General features: G+C 29.2%; 1 protein-coding gene across 2 annotated transcripts in view; it reads left to right on the top strand.

Annotated features, from left to right (window-relative positions):
* The first annotated feature begins 3,105 nt into the window (after positions 1–3,105).
* TECRL (trans-2,3-enoyl-CoA reductase like) overlaps positions 3,106–11,967 on the top strand; it is a 154,548-nt gene continuing 145,686 nt past the window's right edge. For both annotated transcript variants that reach the window (XM_051964813.1, XM_051964812.1), the window contains exon 1: positions 3,106–3,361. In XM_051964813.1, the coding sequence (XP_051820773.1) occupies positions 3,131–3,361 (231 nt within the window). In that variant the 5' untranslated portion in view covers positions 3,106–3,130. The remainder of the gene's footprint in view (positions 3,362–11,967) is intronic.

Genomic DNA, 11,967 nt, shown 5'->3' with positions numbered 1-11,967 from the left:
TTCAGAGATCCCATTTTAATGACCCTGGGGTTGGTCTGGAGCTGAAATTGCATGTCAAGCTACCACTCTGGTTTCACAGACCTTTTCTGCTGACCTCCCAGGTTGTCTTTGGTGTCTCAGGACTGAGGTATCTGGAAGTCATCAATACTGCCACTGATTTAGAGGTCAGGGGCTTGTGCTGGGTCCCAGCTGCATGCTAGACTCCCATCTTTTCTGCTATGTTTCTAAGTTGCCTTGGACTGAAAAATGTTGCACTCCATCTTTTTCAGGTGTTCTGATGCTCTAAAATTTGGTTAGCATCATTATTTAAAAGAATTTGGAGCAGTTTGGGGGAGAGTTTGGGCAAATCCCTGCCTTTACCCTGCCATCTTGGCTCCACCTCCCCATTTTTTGAACATTTACTTTTTGTCCCCAAAGCTTGAATCTTTGGATTTATGGAGCACTAAATTATTCTGGTTAGTTAGTAAAATATACTGTGCACTTAATTTATTCCACTGATCCTATTTACTTTTTCTTAATACACTGATACCTATTTCACTAATTCTATTTTTAGCCAATACTAGAGCTTCATGATAATTATGAATTACACAATTCATTTGCAAAAAATGCAAAAATAATAATTTTTTGATAATTTAAAATTTTTTAGAAAAAATATTAATTGCTTATAGGTCAGCTAAACCAATATAATAAAAATTGACAATTCTACCAAAATTAATCTACTTATTCAATGTCACACCAATGAAACTATCAAGATATTTTATACAACTAGAAAAAAAATAACAAATTATATCTAGAATAGAAAAAAGGTCAAAAATAGCAAGGAAATAAATTTTTAAAAATAATCTGTGAAGGAAGGTAATCCAGCCATGACAAATCTCAAACTATACTATAAAGTAGTAATCATGTTAAGTGAATTTAAAAAATCATAAGCTAGTGTAATAAAGCAGTACCAACTGTCTCTTTTATATAAAAAAATAATGAAATATTTTTTCTGGCAATGATATTATTTAAGAAAGAAAAGTTGATTTTATTTAAAAGAACAATGCTTTCATTTTTGATGAACCTGAAGTATTTATGGGAATTTGAAAAGATGTAACTGATAATCTTTTTCAAATATATTATATATATATATAATGACAATTGATGAAAAACATTTTTATGTAATAAAATATTGTAAGCATGATGATGCAAGGGAAAATCAGGATTTGAAATAATAGGACCTGAAATTGACTTCCAAATCTACTATTTGATAATTATAATTTTGACTAAATCACTTAATTCTCTGGACCTCAGTACTTCATCTCAAAATTGAGAATAAACTCAATTGTATCTAAAGTCCTAGGTTTTAAATTCTCTTCCTGCACATATGTACATATACACACATGCAACATACAAAAAAGAGTATTTATGTTTTTGATTATTTTTTATTTCATGCAGTTAATGAAATAGCTCTTCCTACAATTTAGGGCAATCTTATTACCATTTAATTTTACATTTGAATGAAGAATAATGTCTTGTCCCTACAATATCCTTTTATATGTATAAACATGATCTTGACATTTTTTTCCCAGTAGGCTAAATTTCTAAAAGTTTTGGATGTTTTTGTAGGCCTCTTAAAATTTTTACTCTTTTCTTTTAGATCCAATCCAAATTCTCTACAGGTTTCGATATGAATCTAAAACTAGGGAGATAATATTATCTTGCCATTATATGTTCTACTTTGTTCTCCAAGTTTGTTACCTAATCATAATAGGGGAGGACAATGTGGGCTTATCTCTTTTACTCTCAGATATTATAAATTTAATTTTCTATGCAAACTAATAACTTTATTGTATCTCTATCAACATTTGGTCCAGTTCAATGATGACAACAAAGTTCTTTACTATTGTCTACCTTAAATATATTGATTATACAGTTTTTCGAAGACAAAGCAACTCATACCTCAACAAAATAAAGCATATATATTTAACTAACAATTTCAAATGCTATATTATTTCCTTCAGATAAGATTCTTCTAGAATTCTGTTACACAGTTACTAAATGTTTTCATATGCTTTAAAATTTGCTAAATAATTTATGTATATTATTTATTGCATGTGATCATTATAATAGCCTTATTATATAAGGACTGAGGATAGATAAGAAGGTACCCTTCTTGTCTTACTTTTCCTATGTAATTTTATCTCTTTTTATCTATCACAATTTTCAGCAATATAGTTTTAAATTTATGATATTTTGTATAAAGTTTATTGCAGGGACTTTTCTTCCTGAGCCACATGTAATTTATTTCCCTTTAAAATTATAAAAAGAGCATCTTCTTTTTTTCTGGACTCTCAAATTCCATTTTCTTTTGTCTAAGATTTGCATCTTCTGCTCCCAAACTTTTTCCATAAGTGAAGAAAAACTAGGAACAAAAAGTGAAAAGAAGCTTACATCTTTATTGGGAAAAATAAAAATATCAGAAGGCAATAAAAGATGATGAAGAACACATTAGAGAAATGTTATTTTATATGAGGTCTTCTGAAAAATTGACAGAACAATGTGTCTAAATAATTAGAGAGGCACCACAGTACATCTTCATATAAGAAATGATTTCAGGTTCTTCCTTGTACACATTGACTATGTAATCCTGGGGAAGTCACAACTCTCTAAGCCAAAATACATTTCACATATTTTTTTTTTTTTTTTACTAGTACATACAATTTTGGTATTAGAAGTTTTCTCCAGGATTGAAATCATTAGTGTGGATTCCACTGGCAATCTCATGAATACGTGTTTGTTGTAACCATTTAAACACCTCCAAATCAGAAATGACATGCATTCACTCTGTTTCTAATTTTGTTCTTGCCCCAGAATTTCAGTAACTATTTGTCAAATAAACAAAGATAATAGATCAAAGCAAGAAATAGCTAGTAAAGAAACCTTTACAACATTGGAGCAATTCATAACAGCATGTTATATATAGAAATAGATCAGTCATTGTTTCAGGTCTGCTAAATAAAACTAGACTCTTGAAATGGCATGTCACTTGACCTTTGAGGGTTTCATCAGCTGTATTTAACTGATGTTAAGGGAACATATTTGGAAGTGTCCTGTGTTGACAGGACAGAGTCTCCTGCTAGTTTTTACAATGTTCAAAAGGAACAAGCCCTCTGCTACAGACAGAAAAAGGGAATTATTTGCCCAAGGAGCTACACAGTCCTTATTGAAGAATGACATGAAAAATTTTCATTCTTTGTCACAACTTGTACTATCTACTGGTGGATTGAGAAAAACAGCAAGCAAACATTCAAAAACTACTCATTTTGAAATAGAAATCCTTGATGCTCAAACCAGAAAGCAGATATGTATTGTGGACAAGGTGAGTTTGACTTTTATTTTTATTCTCTTTATTCAAGCTTTTTGATTTTGAAGTTAAAGAAATACTGAGCTTCTGTAAAAACAGTATGATATTCTCTTTTATTTTTTTCTGTATGTGGGAACCACATTTTATTATTTATAAAGAACGCAATATAGAGTCAAGATATAAAACAGATTTATTATTTAAATATTGTCAAAATTTGATCCAGATTTATTTACATGATTTATTACATAAATTTGATCATTAGCTGCAGATAAAATTCTGACAATGAAATCTCTAAACCTTTTTCTACCTCAAGGTACATTTTTAAATCCATGTTTCTTCTTCTTTTTTTAAATAATGTTGAACTATTGAATATCTCAATTTGATGTGTCTTAATAATGTTTGTGGCTAACAATGATTCTGAGTCACAGAGAGAGTTAGACTGGAGGGAGTGATAAGTAGAGATGGATTATGGGATTATGGTTGGTTAACAAGAAGTAATCACTATGATACACTGTTGCAACAAACATGTCTACTTCAAAGCTACAAACGCATAGGTTATGATGAGATCTGTGATGTGTACAATACTGAGCATTTCTAAATATTTTGATGAATTCAGATCGAAAGATGTTTTATTAGAATAGCATAAATCTTCATATGAACTTTGAAAATGAATACATTTATATTCTAAAACAAGTTATTCACCTTCAGATAGAGAGTTCATATCAAGGTGCATATATAGGCATATATATAATATGCCTATATATGTTTTATATGTCATAAATATGAAATATACACACAACTCTAATGTTGGAATTTATTTTATTTTAGTATATGTATGCATATCTTCACATATATGAATATGTATATATGTTCATAATGAGTTTTGCTTTTTTTTGTATTCTCAATGGATAAGTTAGAAGATTCAGAACTAAAAATAAAATTGAATTTCATAAAATTAAAGTATATGATGAAACAATTCAGAATATTCCTTCAACTATCAGTTATGTTGTGGCCAATAATTATACAAATAATTATTCTTATGATAAAAATTCCTTCAGTAACTGAGAAATGTGGATTCAGAAAACAATAAAGAATGGAGAGAGAATGCATCTAATCAAAAATCCTATGTAGAGACTTATTTTTTTAATTTTATCATCTCTTAATAGTTTCCATTTTGTTTTAACATTAAAAGTTTCCAAAGAGAAAAAGATATAATTGTACTAAGGTAACATGTCTTGCTAGCATGTATATTAGCTTAAAATAATGGAAAAATATTTCAAATATTCTCAATTTCTCTTAAAATAAAAAAGGCTGGGAGGTGTTTGAGATGACACCTGGAAGACTTCAGTTAAAAGCCTGGATTTTTGAAGAAAAATTAAAATGGAATCTTTAAACTATGTTTAACTCACATAAGATGTAAGGAACAAGTTTTCTTCTTTAAAAGCAAATTTATCTTTATAACACTATACAGTGATAATCGATTTTAGATTGCTGTCTAAATAGGTTACCTATAGACTATTAGTGAATGATATGAAAGTTGCCTAAATATTATTTGCATTAGAATTTAACTTTTGGATCTCAGGGATGGCATTTATGCATATTTTAACCTGACATTAATATATATTTTAAATGCTTCTATAGATGAAAAGTTGACAGTTAAGCCAAACTATACCTAAAAATAATAAAACAAAACAAAAAAAAAACAAAAATGTTTTGTGAAATGACGTTTAAATTTAATTTGGAACTCCTTTAAATTTGAATGATGAATACTAATGTTTAACTTTTAAAATAATTTTAAAAGTTTTAAGAAAAGTGTAGGAAACAATTGAACAAAGTGAGCTCTTAAAAAAAATAACAGATTAAAAAAATTAAAATCCTAAGCTTCAGGACTGGGAATATTACTATCCAGCTAATTTGCAAAGGTTGCCTATTTAATATTATATGATATTCAGTGAAAAAACAAAATTTCTAAAATAAGAAGGATCATTACTTTTCTTGTCAAATTATTCTTATATATGTGTATATGTGAGTAGAAGGAAAATCTATTCAATTATTCCAGGGATTTCAGGAATACATTTCAGGAGATCCATTTTTGACCTGGTGCTCAAATCTCAGAGAACTTATATGCCTTAATTGGTCACTTATTTAGTTTCAAAGGTGGAATCTGAATCAAGGTCTTTCTTACCTCTTCCTAATAATGATGTATATGTTAGGATAAAGATATACAATACAGATCTATAAATATATGAATATGTACATATATTTATACTGGTACATGATAATTTGACTCAACTGTGAAAATTTGGGTGTTTAGGATTAAACATATACATATGTATATTTGAAAACTATAATATTTTTAATATAATTTTAACATATATATATTTTAAAATTAAATATATAATTTTAAATTCTTAATTTTTAAAAATATTTTTTGAATTTTCAGTTTTTAAATTTTTATATAATTTTTATATAGTTTTTAAAATATATATATTCAGGATTTCACTCTTGTGACATTACATAGAGTCAGGGCAATATTTTTTTTTTATCACATGTGACCAAGAGTTGTAAAGTAGATAGAAAAATTCAGACAATTAGGCAGGAGATTCAATGAACATTTTTCTTTCTCCAATTTTGCAGAACAATGCTTTGTGATATGAACTTGTTGTTTCCCAGTATTCTCTTCAATCCATTTACTTTACTTTTTTTTTTTATTTTATGGAAAAATGTTATTTCTAAGTAATTTTCTCACACCTGAAAGAACAGAGAAAATCCAAAATTATTTTACCCTTCCTACTATGGGACCAAAAGTAATAAAAGTACTTATAATAGATGAAATAGAGTGTTTTACATTTGCCAAAATAGTCTTTTTCTTCCTCCAGATAAATCTGTAACACAGACATTGAAAATAACAGAAATAAAGGCACAAAAAGTGAAATGATTGACAGCTAGCAATTAATAAAGGAGGGAGAGTGCAGAAATCAATATTTTCTGATTTTAAATCTAATATTTTTTTCTATTATTCTAAGGCTTTAATGCTCAGAAATTCAATGATGTTTTTATTATTGTCTGAAATTTCTAAATTCTATCTCAAGCAATTTCTTTAAAAAATTATTTAGTATATGTAATATGATCATCATTTACCTTGGGAACAGGAAGAGATCTTATAGTTTGACTAGAAAGATAAAAATAATCCCTGAAATATGTCTCTCTCTGTGTGTGTGTGTGTGTGTGTGTGTGTATACAATGAGAGTCTAAGTACTATTCTAAAGATGAGTTTTAATGTAATTGAAGTGTTATGTGGAAGGTCTTAAACTTCAAATCAAGTTTATTGCATCCAAATCCCTTGCTTTTTCTACTTGACCAAACTCCCTCTACTTAGCCTTTATGATTACCATTTTGTAATTTGAGAAATCATCCATTTGTGACTCATCTTTCTGATCTTAATTAATTATTGCTATTAGTTTGGAAAAGTCATAAGGGAGAATTTTAAGACTTGCTTGGCCTTGAAGTATGATAGACTTTTTAGAGGTAGGCTGGCATTTACCAGTAGAGGGAGCAATATCAAAATCATCAAAGTGAAAAATTGAGTATAAACTCAAAGGATTATGAGGCCAAATTTTGAAACAAAATATAATCTTGAGAAGTCATGTTAAATGTGGTATCAGGAGAGTTGAGTAGGTTTTAAGGGGATGTGAGAAGGCGTGGACAAATGAATTTTTTATGATTAACAATTCAATAGAGAACCATTGTATGTTCTTGGTCAAGAGAAGAACAAGATGAATGTAAATATATTAACCTGTTCATAAGTGAAAGAGTGTGTGTGTGTGTGTGTGTGTGTATGTATCTCCAGGGAACAATTACAGATGTGAGAACAGAAAAAGAATATGATGAAATTATATTTCATTCTATTTAATTTGTTCATCACTACTTTGTCAGTAGAATCAAAAATAGAATATTTATGCATGTGTGGATAGACAGAGAGACAGATAGATATAAAACAATTTAGATATATATGTATCTATAGAGAACCACTTTATGTCCAGAAATAAATTAATTACTTTAGAAGAAGAGATGAGTACACAAATATTTTTAATGATATCCAACTATATGAACAAACTGCATAGAAAAGTTACAGCTAATCCATGACAAAATTTTGAGAAACAAAGTTTGCATTTAGAAGTCCCTTTTCACATTTTATCATGTTGGCGATAACAGTTCCTTTTCTCCTCTAAGGTAATTTCTTTGAGCTCTCCTTCTAATACCAAATGAAAACCTTACCATTAAGATGATAGATATATAAAACAATTTAACATAATGGCATAATGTAACATAATATATTATTACACATAATTATATGTAATATGTATATATGTGTGAATATATAGATAAAGAGATGTGTGTAATTATTTTCACTTTCCAGTGTCATTTTCTTTATTCCAAGCAGAACACTATCACAAAATAAATTTATAAACTTAAGTAAAAACAAACTAATTGTATATTGAAATGTATGCAAATTCTACCCATAGAGCAAAGAAATGGGAGACATGTTTCAATTTCAGTCCTCTGGGGCCATAATTGATGATACAGTTAAGAGACATGAAGTTTTTCAATGCTATTTTTCTGTACGTTATTATAGTCATCTTGGTTATCATTTTCCTGCTTGGGCTTAATTCATTTGGAATTGAAGTCTTCTAAAGTTTATCTGTAAAATCCATAGTCTTCCTTTCTTATGGACCATCACCAAACCATTATATACTGTGATTTACTCTACTCAGCCATTCCCCAACTTTTCATCTAGCCCCTTGCTACTTTAAAAAGTAAGATTACTTACATACATACATACAAATATATGCATATCTGTATATATGCAGATACAATAGATGTACTCTATCTAAAAGATAGATTATAGTTATATATACATATGTGAACATAGGTGTATATGTATACATATAAGCACTATATATATACAATTATACACATATATTTTTGTGCATATCTATCTTTTACCAGTGTGTAGACATAGAGATCCACATATGTATATATGTATATTGATGCATGTGTATGTTTTTCATTTGTAAATATTTGTATTTATATATGTGATTTGTGTCTGTGCTTGTATATGTGTATGCTTTTCATTTCTGGGTTTGATTTCTGGGTACTGACTTTTTTAGTATAAATCCAAATTATTTTACAAAGTTCTTAGAATGATTCATGTTCCAACAGAGTAATAATCCTACCTTCTCATAGTATAGTCATTATAATATTTTTCTACTTTTAAAAATTCTGATAGGGATGATGTAAAGCCTCAAGATTGTTTTAATTTGCATAACCAAATTGTCAATGATAACCAATCAATGTTTTCACACCTCAAAATTTTCCCATTCAAGCTGACAAATACTAAAAAAATATAAGTATCTTCCATCTTTGTAATACTTTGATCCAGATGAGGCTCCAAGTATTCTGAGAAAAGTTAGCAATTTTATGTCATATTTCTACATGTATTGGCAGTTTTAAATAGAAGTAATATAGTGATGGATCTTATTGATAACAATTTGAATGATACCTATCTTTCCCCCTATATTATTCCCTCTAGCCACCTATTATAACAAAGAATTTCTTAAAAGAGGAAAAAAGGAGGGGTAGAAAATAAATAAAATTTTTTCTAAGTGTTGACCTAGAAAAACTCCAATATTATATGCTCTTTCACCTCCACTGACCCTACTTTTGAAATAAAGAAAAATATGTCTTTTTATATTTCTTTGATCCAACCTTTGAAATTATACTTTCTTAATATTGTGTTTCTATTGTTTTGTTGTTATTTCTATTTAAATTATTCAAATTATTGACATTATTTTCTAGTATTTTACACAATTTTTTTAAAAGGTAAAGAAAAGAAAAAAATCATCAGTAGATTTCATTAATCTTTCAGATGATTGGCTAGTTTAACTTTCTTATTCTCTTTAATTTATAAGAATATCAGAAGTTATCTTAAGAACTTAAAAATATTATAATATGTTTCCTTAATATCTTTGGCCAAGTTTCTAAGATTTTTTTGACCCTTTAAAGAAGACATACATTATTATAAACTTCTAGGTTTGTGAGGTTGAGTCAAATAGACATAAATATTTTTAAATGATTGGTGAAAAGATGCAAAGTTTTGAATACATTATTTTATATAATTAAGTATAATGTATGAAATAAAGTTAGAAAAGTTTTACATATATCCAATAAATATAAATAAATGCAAAATTGTTATAATTCACTTTTTGATCACCTTTTACAGAGCTAATGAACAGAAAAATACCAAAGCTTAAAGGCTTTGATATAATGGCTTTTATCATATTAATAATTTAGTTACAAGCTTTCAAAAATAGCTTATTAGAGTCTACAAAGTACAGTTCACAGAATCATTTAATTTAAGAATTCTAAGGAAAATCAGCAGACATGTACTCCAACATATATAAGAAAGCAATCACCACAATAACATAGTTAATAAGTGCTACTTTCTTAAAAATTGCTAAAAAAAGGGGAACACACAACATTTATGATATATGATATTTTTTAAAAGCATAATTCCCCATATTTATCTGAATACTTGGCATCAGTAAATGTAAGATAAACTTTTAATCTGTATTTTATAATATATCTTTCTATTTTTTGTTTTATTTGAAAATTTCTTGAAAAATCAGATGTCGAAGCTTATCAGTTAGAGTTTGATGATGCTTATAACGTCACTCGCAAAAAATTGCAAATGGAATACCTGTGATGCATAGAGAATCATAAAAATATCAAGATGATTTAAATATATATTAGTGTACACTTACATTTTCATTGAAATGTCTTGGTCTACTCAAGTAACATATGCACCACTTTGTATAATATATTTATTATCATATATCTTGATTAAATTACCCTATAAGATCCCTGAATTAGTTTTGTTCAAAGCACATGTTTCCCAAGTAACCTTCTGATAAATGAAAAAGATGTTTAGGTTCCTTGATAGTAGGAAAATAGGGATGGCCAGCAAATAATGTATGTCCCTCATTGTTATTGAATTATTATGCTTTAAAAAGTCAATAATAAAAGTAAGAAACAGATCAAAGTATAATGAGGGAACAGTGTGATGATGTTACTATTGGAAAATACTTCATGTAACTGTGAGGAATAAGGAATATTAAAGCAACTCAAACAGAATCAACAAATGAAGAAGCATTTAATTACTTACTATTTTCCATACATTATGGAAGCACAAGGAATACAAAGAACAGACAAACATTTGATCCCAACCCTCAAGTAATAGTGAAGATATGGTTTAAAAATTTTATGTATGACTTATGCAAGGTAAAATTGATATCAGTAGTACAGGAAAAACATTACTAGTGGGGTTAGGTAGAAATGGGGTAATGGGTCCCAGAAGAAGATAAACTTTGAACTGAATTTTAAAGGAACTCAAGAAATCTAGGAGGTGGAATAGGAGTGAACATATTTTAGATATTTACAACTGTCTACAAAAATGCATAGTTGGGAGATTGAATTATATATTCAAGGAATAGAAAGGAGACAATTTTCACTGGATTTTAAATTATCTTAAGGATACTTAAAGGTAAATAGTAAAAAAAAAATAAAGAGAAAAGCTTGAGAAGGATTCAAATCAAAACAAAGTATTTTCAATGGATTCTTAAGAAAATGTGATATTGATAATTTATCAGGTGTAAATGACACTCAATGACAGGTTACACAGTGAGAATAATTTTATGAAAATTATTTTGGTTGCTTGTAAAGTACGGGCTAGCTCCATGGAGGGCTTCAGGGTCAGCCAGAGTCAGGATAAATCAAAGTCCTTGGTCTTTAGGGGGAGAAGTGAAGAAGGCAGGCAAGCTGACACGTGGCTTGCCAAAGATGTGTTCTGGATTCTAGAATCCAGAGTCTTCAGCCTCTTTCCTCCTCATCCTGCTGCCAAATCACTCTGACTTCTCTCCTTCAGCCCTCCAATCCTTGCTAAGATTACCTCACTGCCACCCATTCAGCCAGTGCCAGTGGTGAGTGTCATGGGCTAGAATTTGAAACAAGGTGCTAAGTCAGTGGAATTGATAGAGACAATGGTTATTTAGCATGGTTCTTAACAGTTCTCTAGTTCAGTACATGTACTTAGTACTTACTATAGTTCTACAAGATTCACACCTTTGATAAGAGAGCATATTATCTTGGACAAACTCAGCCAGAAGGAGAACTAGGGAAGACAGAGAAGTGGTGGCAGGCTTTCCTTTGATTCTCCACTGAAACCAAGATCTGGAAGGCCTCCAAAAAAACTAGTCGAGCCCCAAGTGAAGGAGACAAGACTTTGAAGGAGACAATAAAGGATTTGGACTTTAACCCCTGGTTACTTGTATGATGATTGTTGAACTGAAACAAAGGCTGTTTCCAGAGACCCCCAAGAAAACCTTAACAGAGAATTTTACATTTTAGGGAGAATTTTACAGGTGAGGAAAGCTATTATTTAAATATATGCTAATAGAACCATTGTCTTATCTTACATCCAATAGGTAATTAGCCTTTAGTGCTCTGTATTCTCAGATTCAAGTACACCTATTCAGAGTTTCAGTCCTCTACAGCTACTGAAT

Source organism: Antechinus flavipes, chromosome 6 (assembly GCF_016432865.1).
Source record: "Antechinus flavipes isolate AdamAnt ecotype Samford, QLD, Australia chromosome 6, AdamAnt_v2, whole genome shotgun sequence".
In the NCBI taxonomy this organism is placed as follows: Eukaryota; Metazoa; Chordata; class Mammalia; order Dasyuromorphia; family Dasyuridae; genus Antechinus; species Antechinus flavipes.
This window is presented reverse-complemented; position numbering and strand designations above follow the sequence as displayed.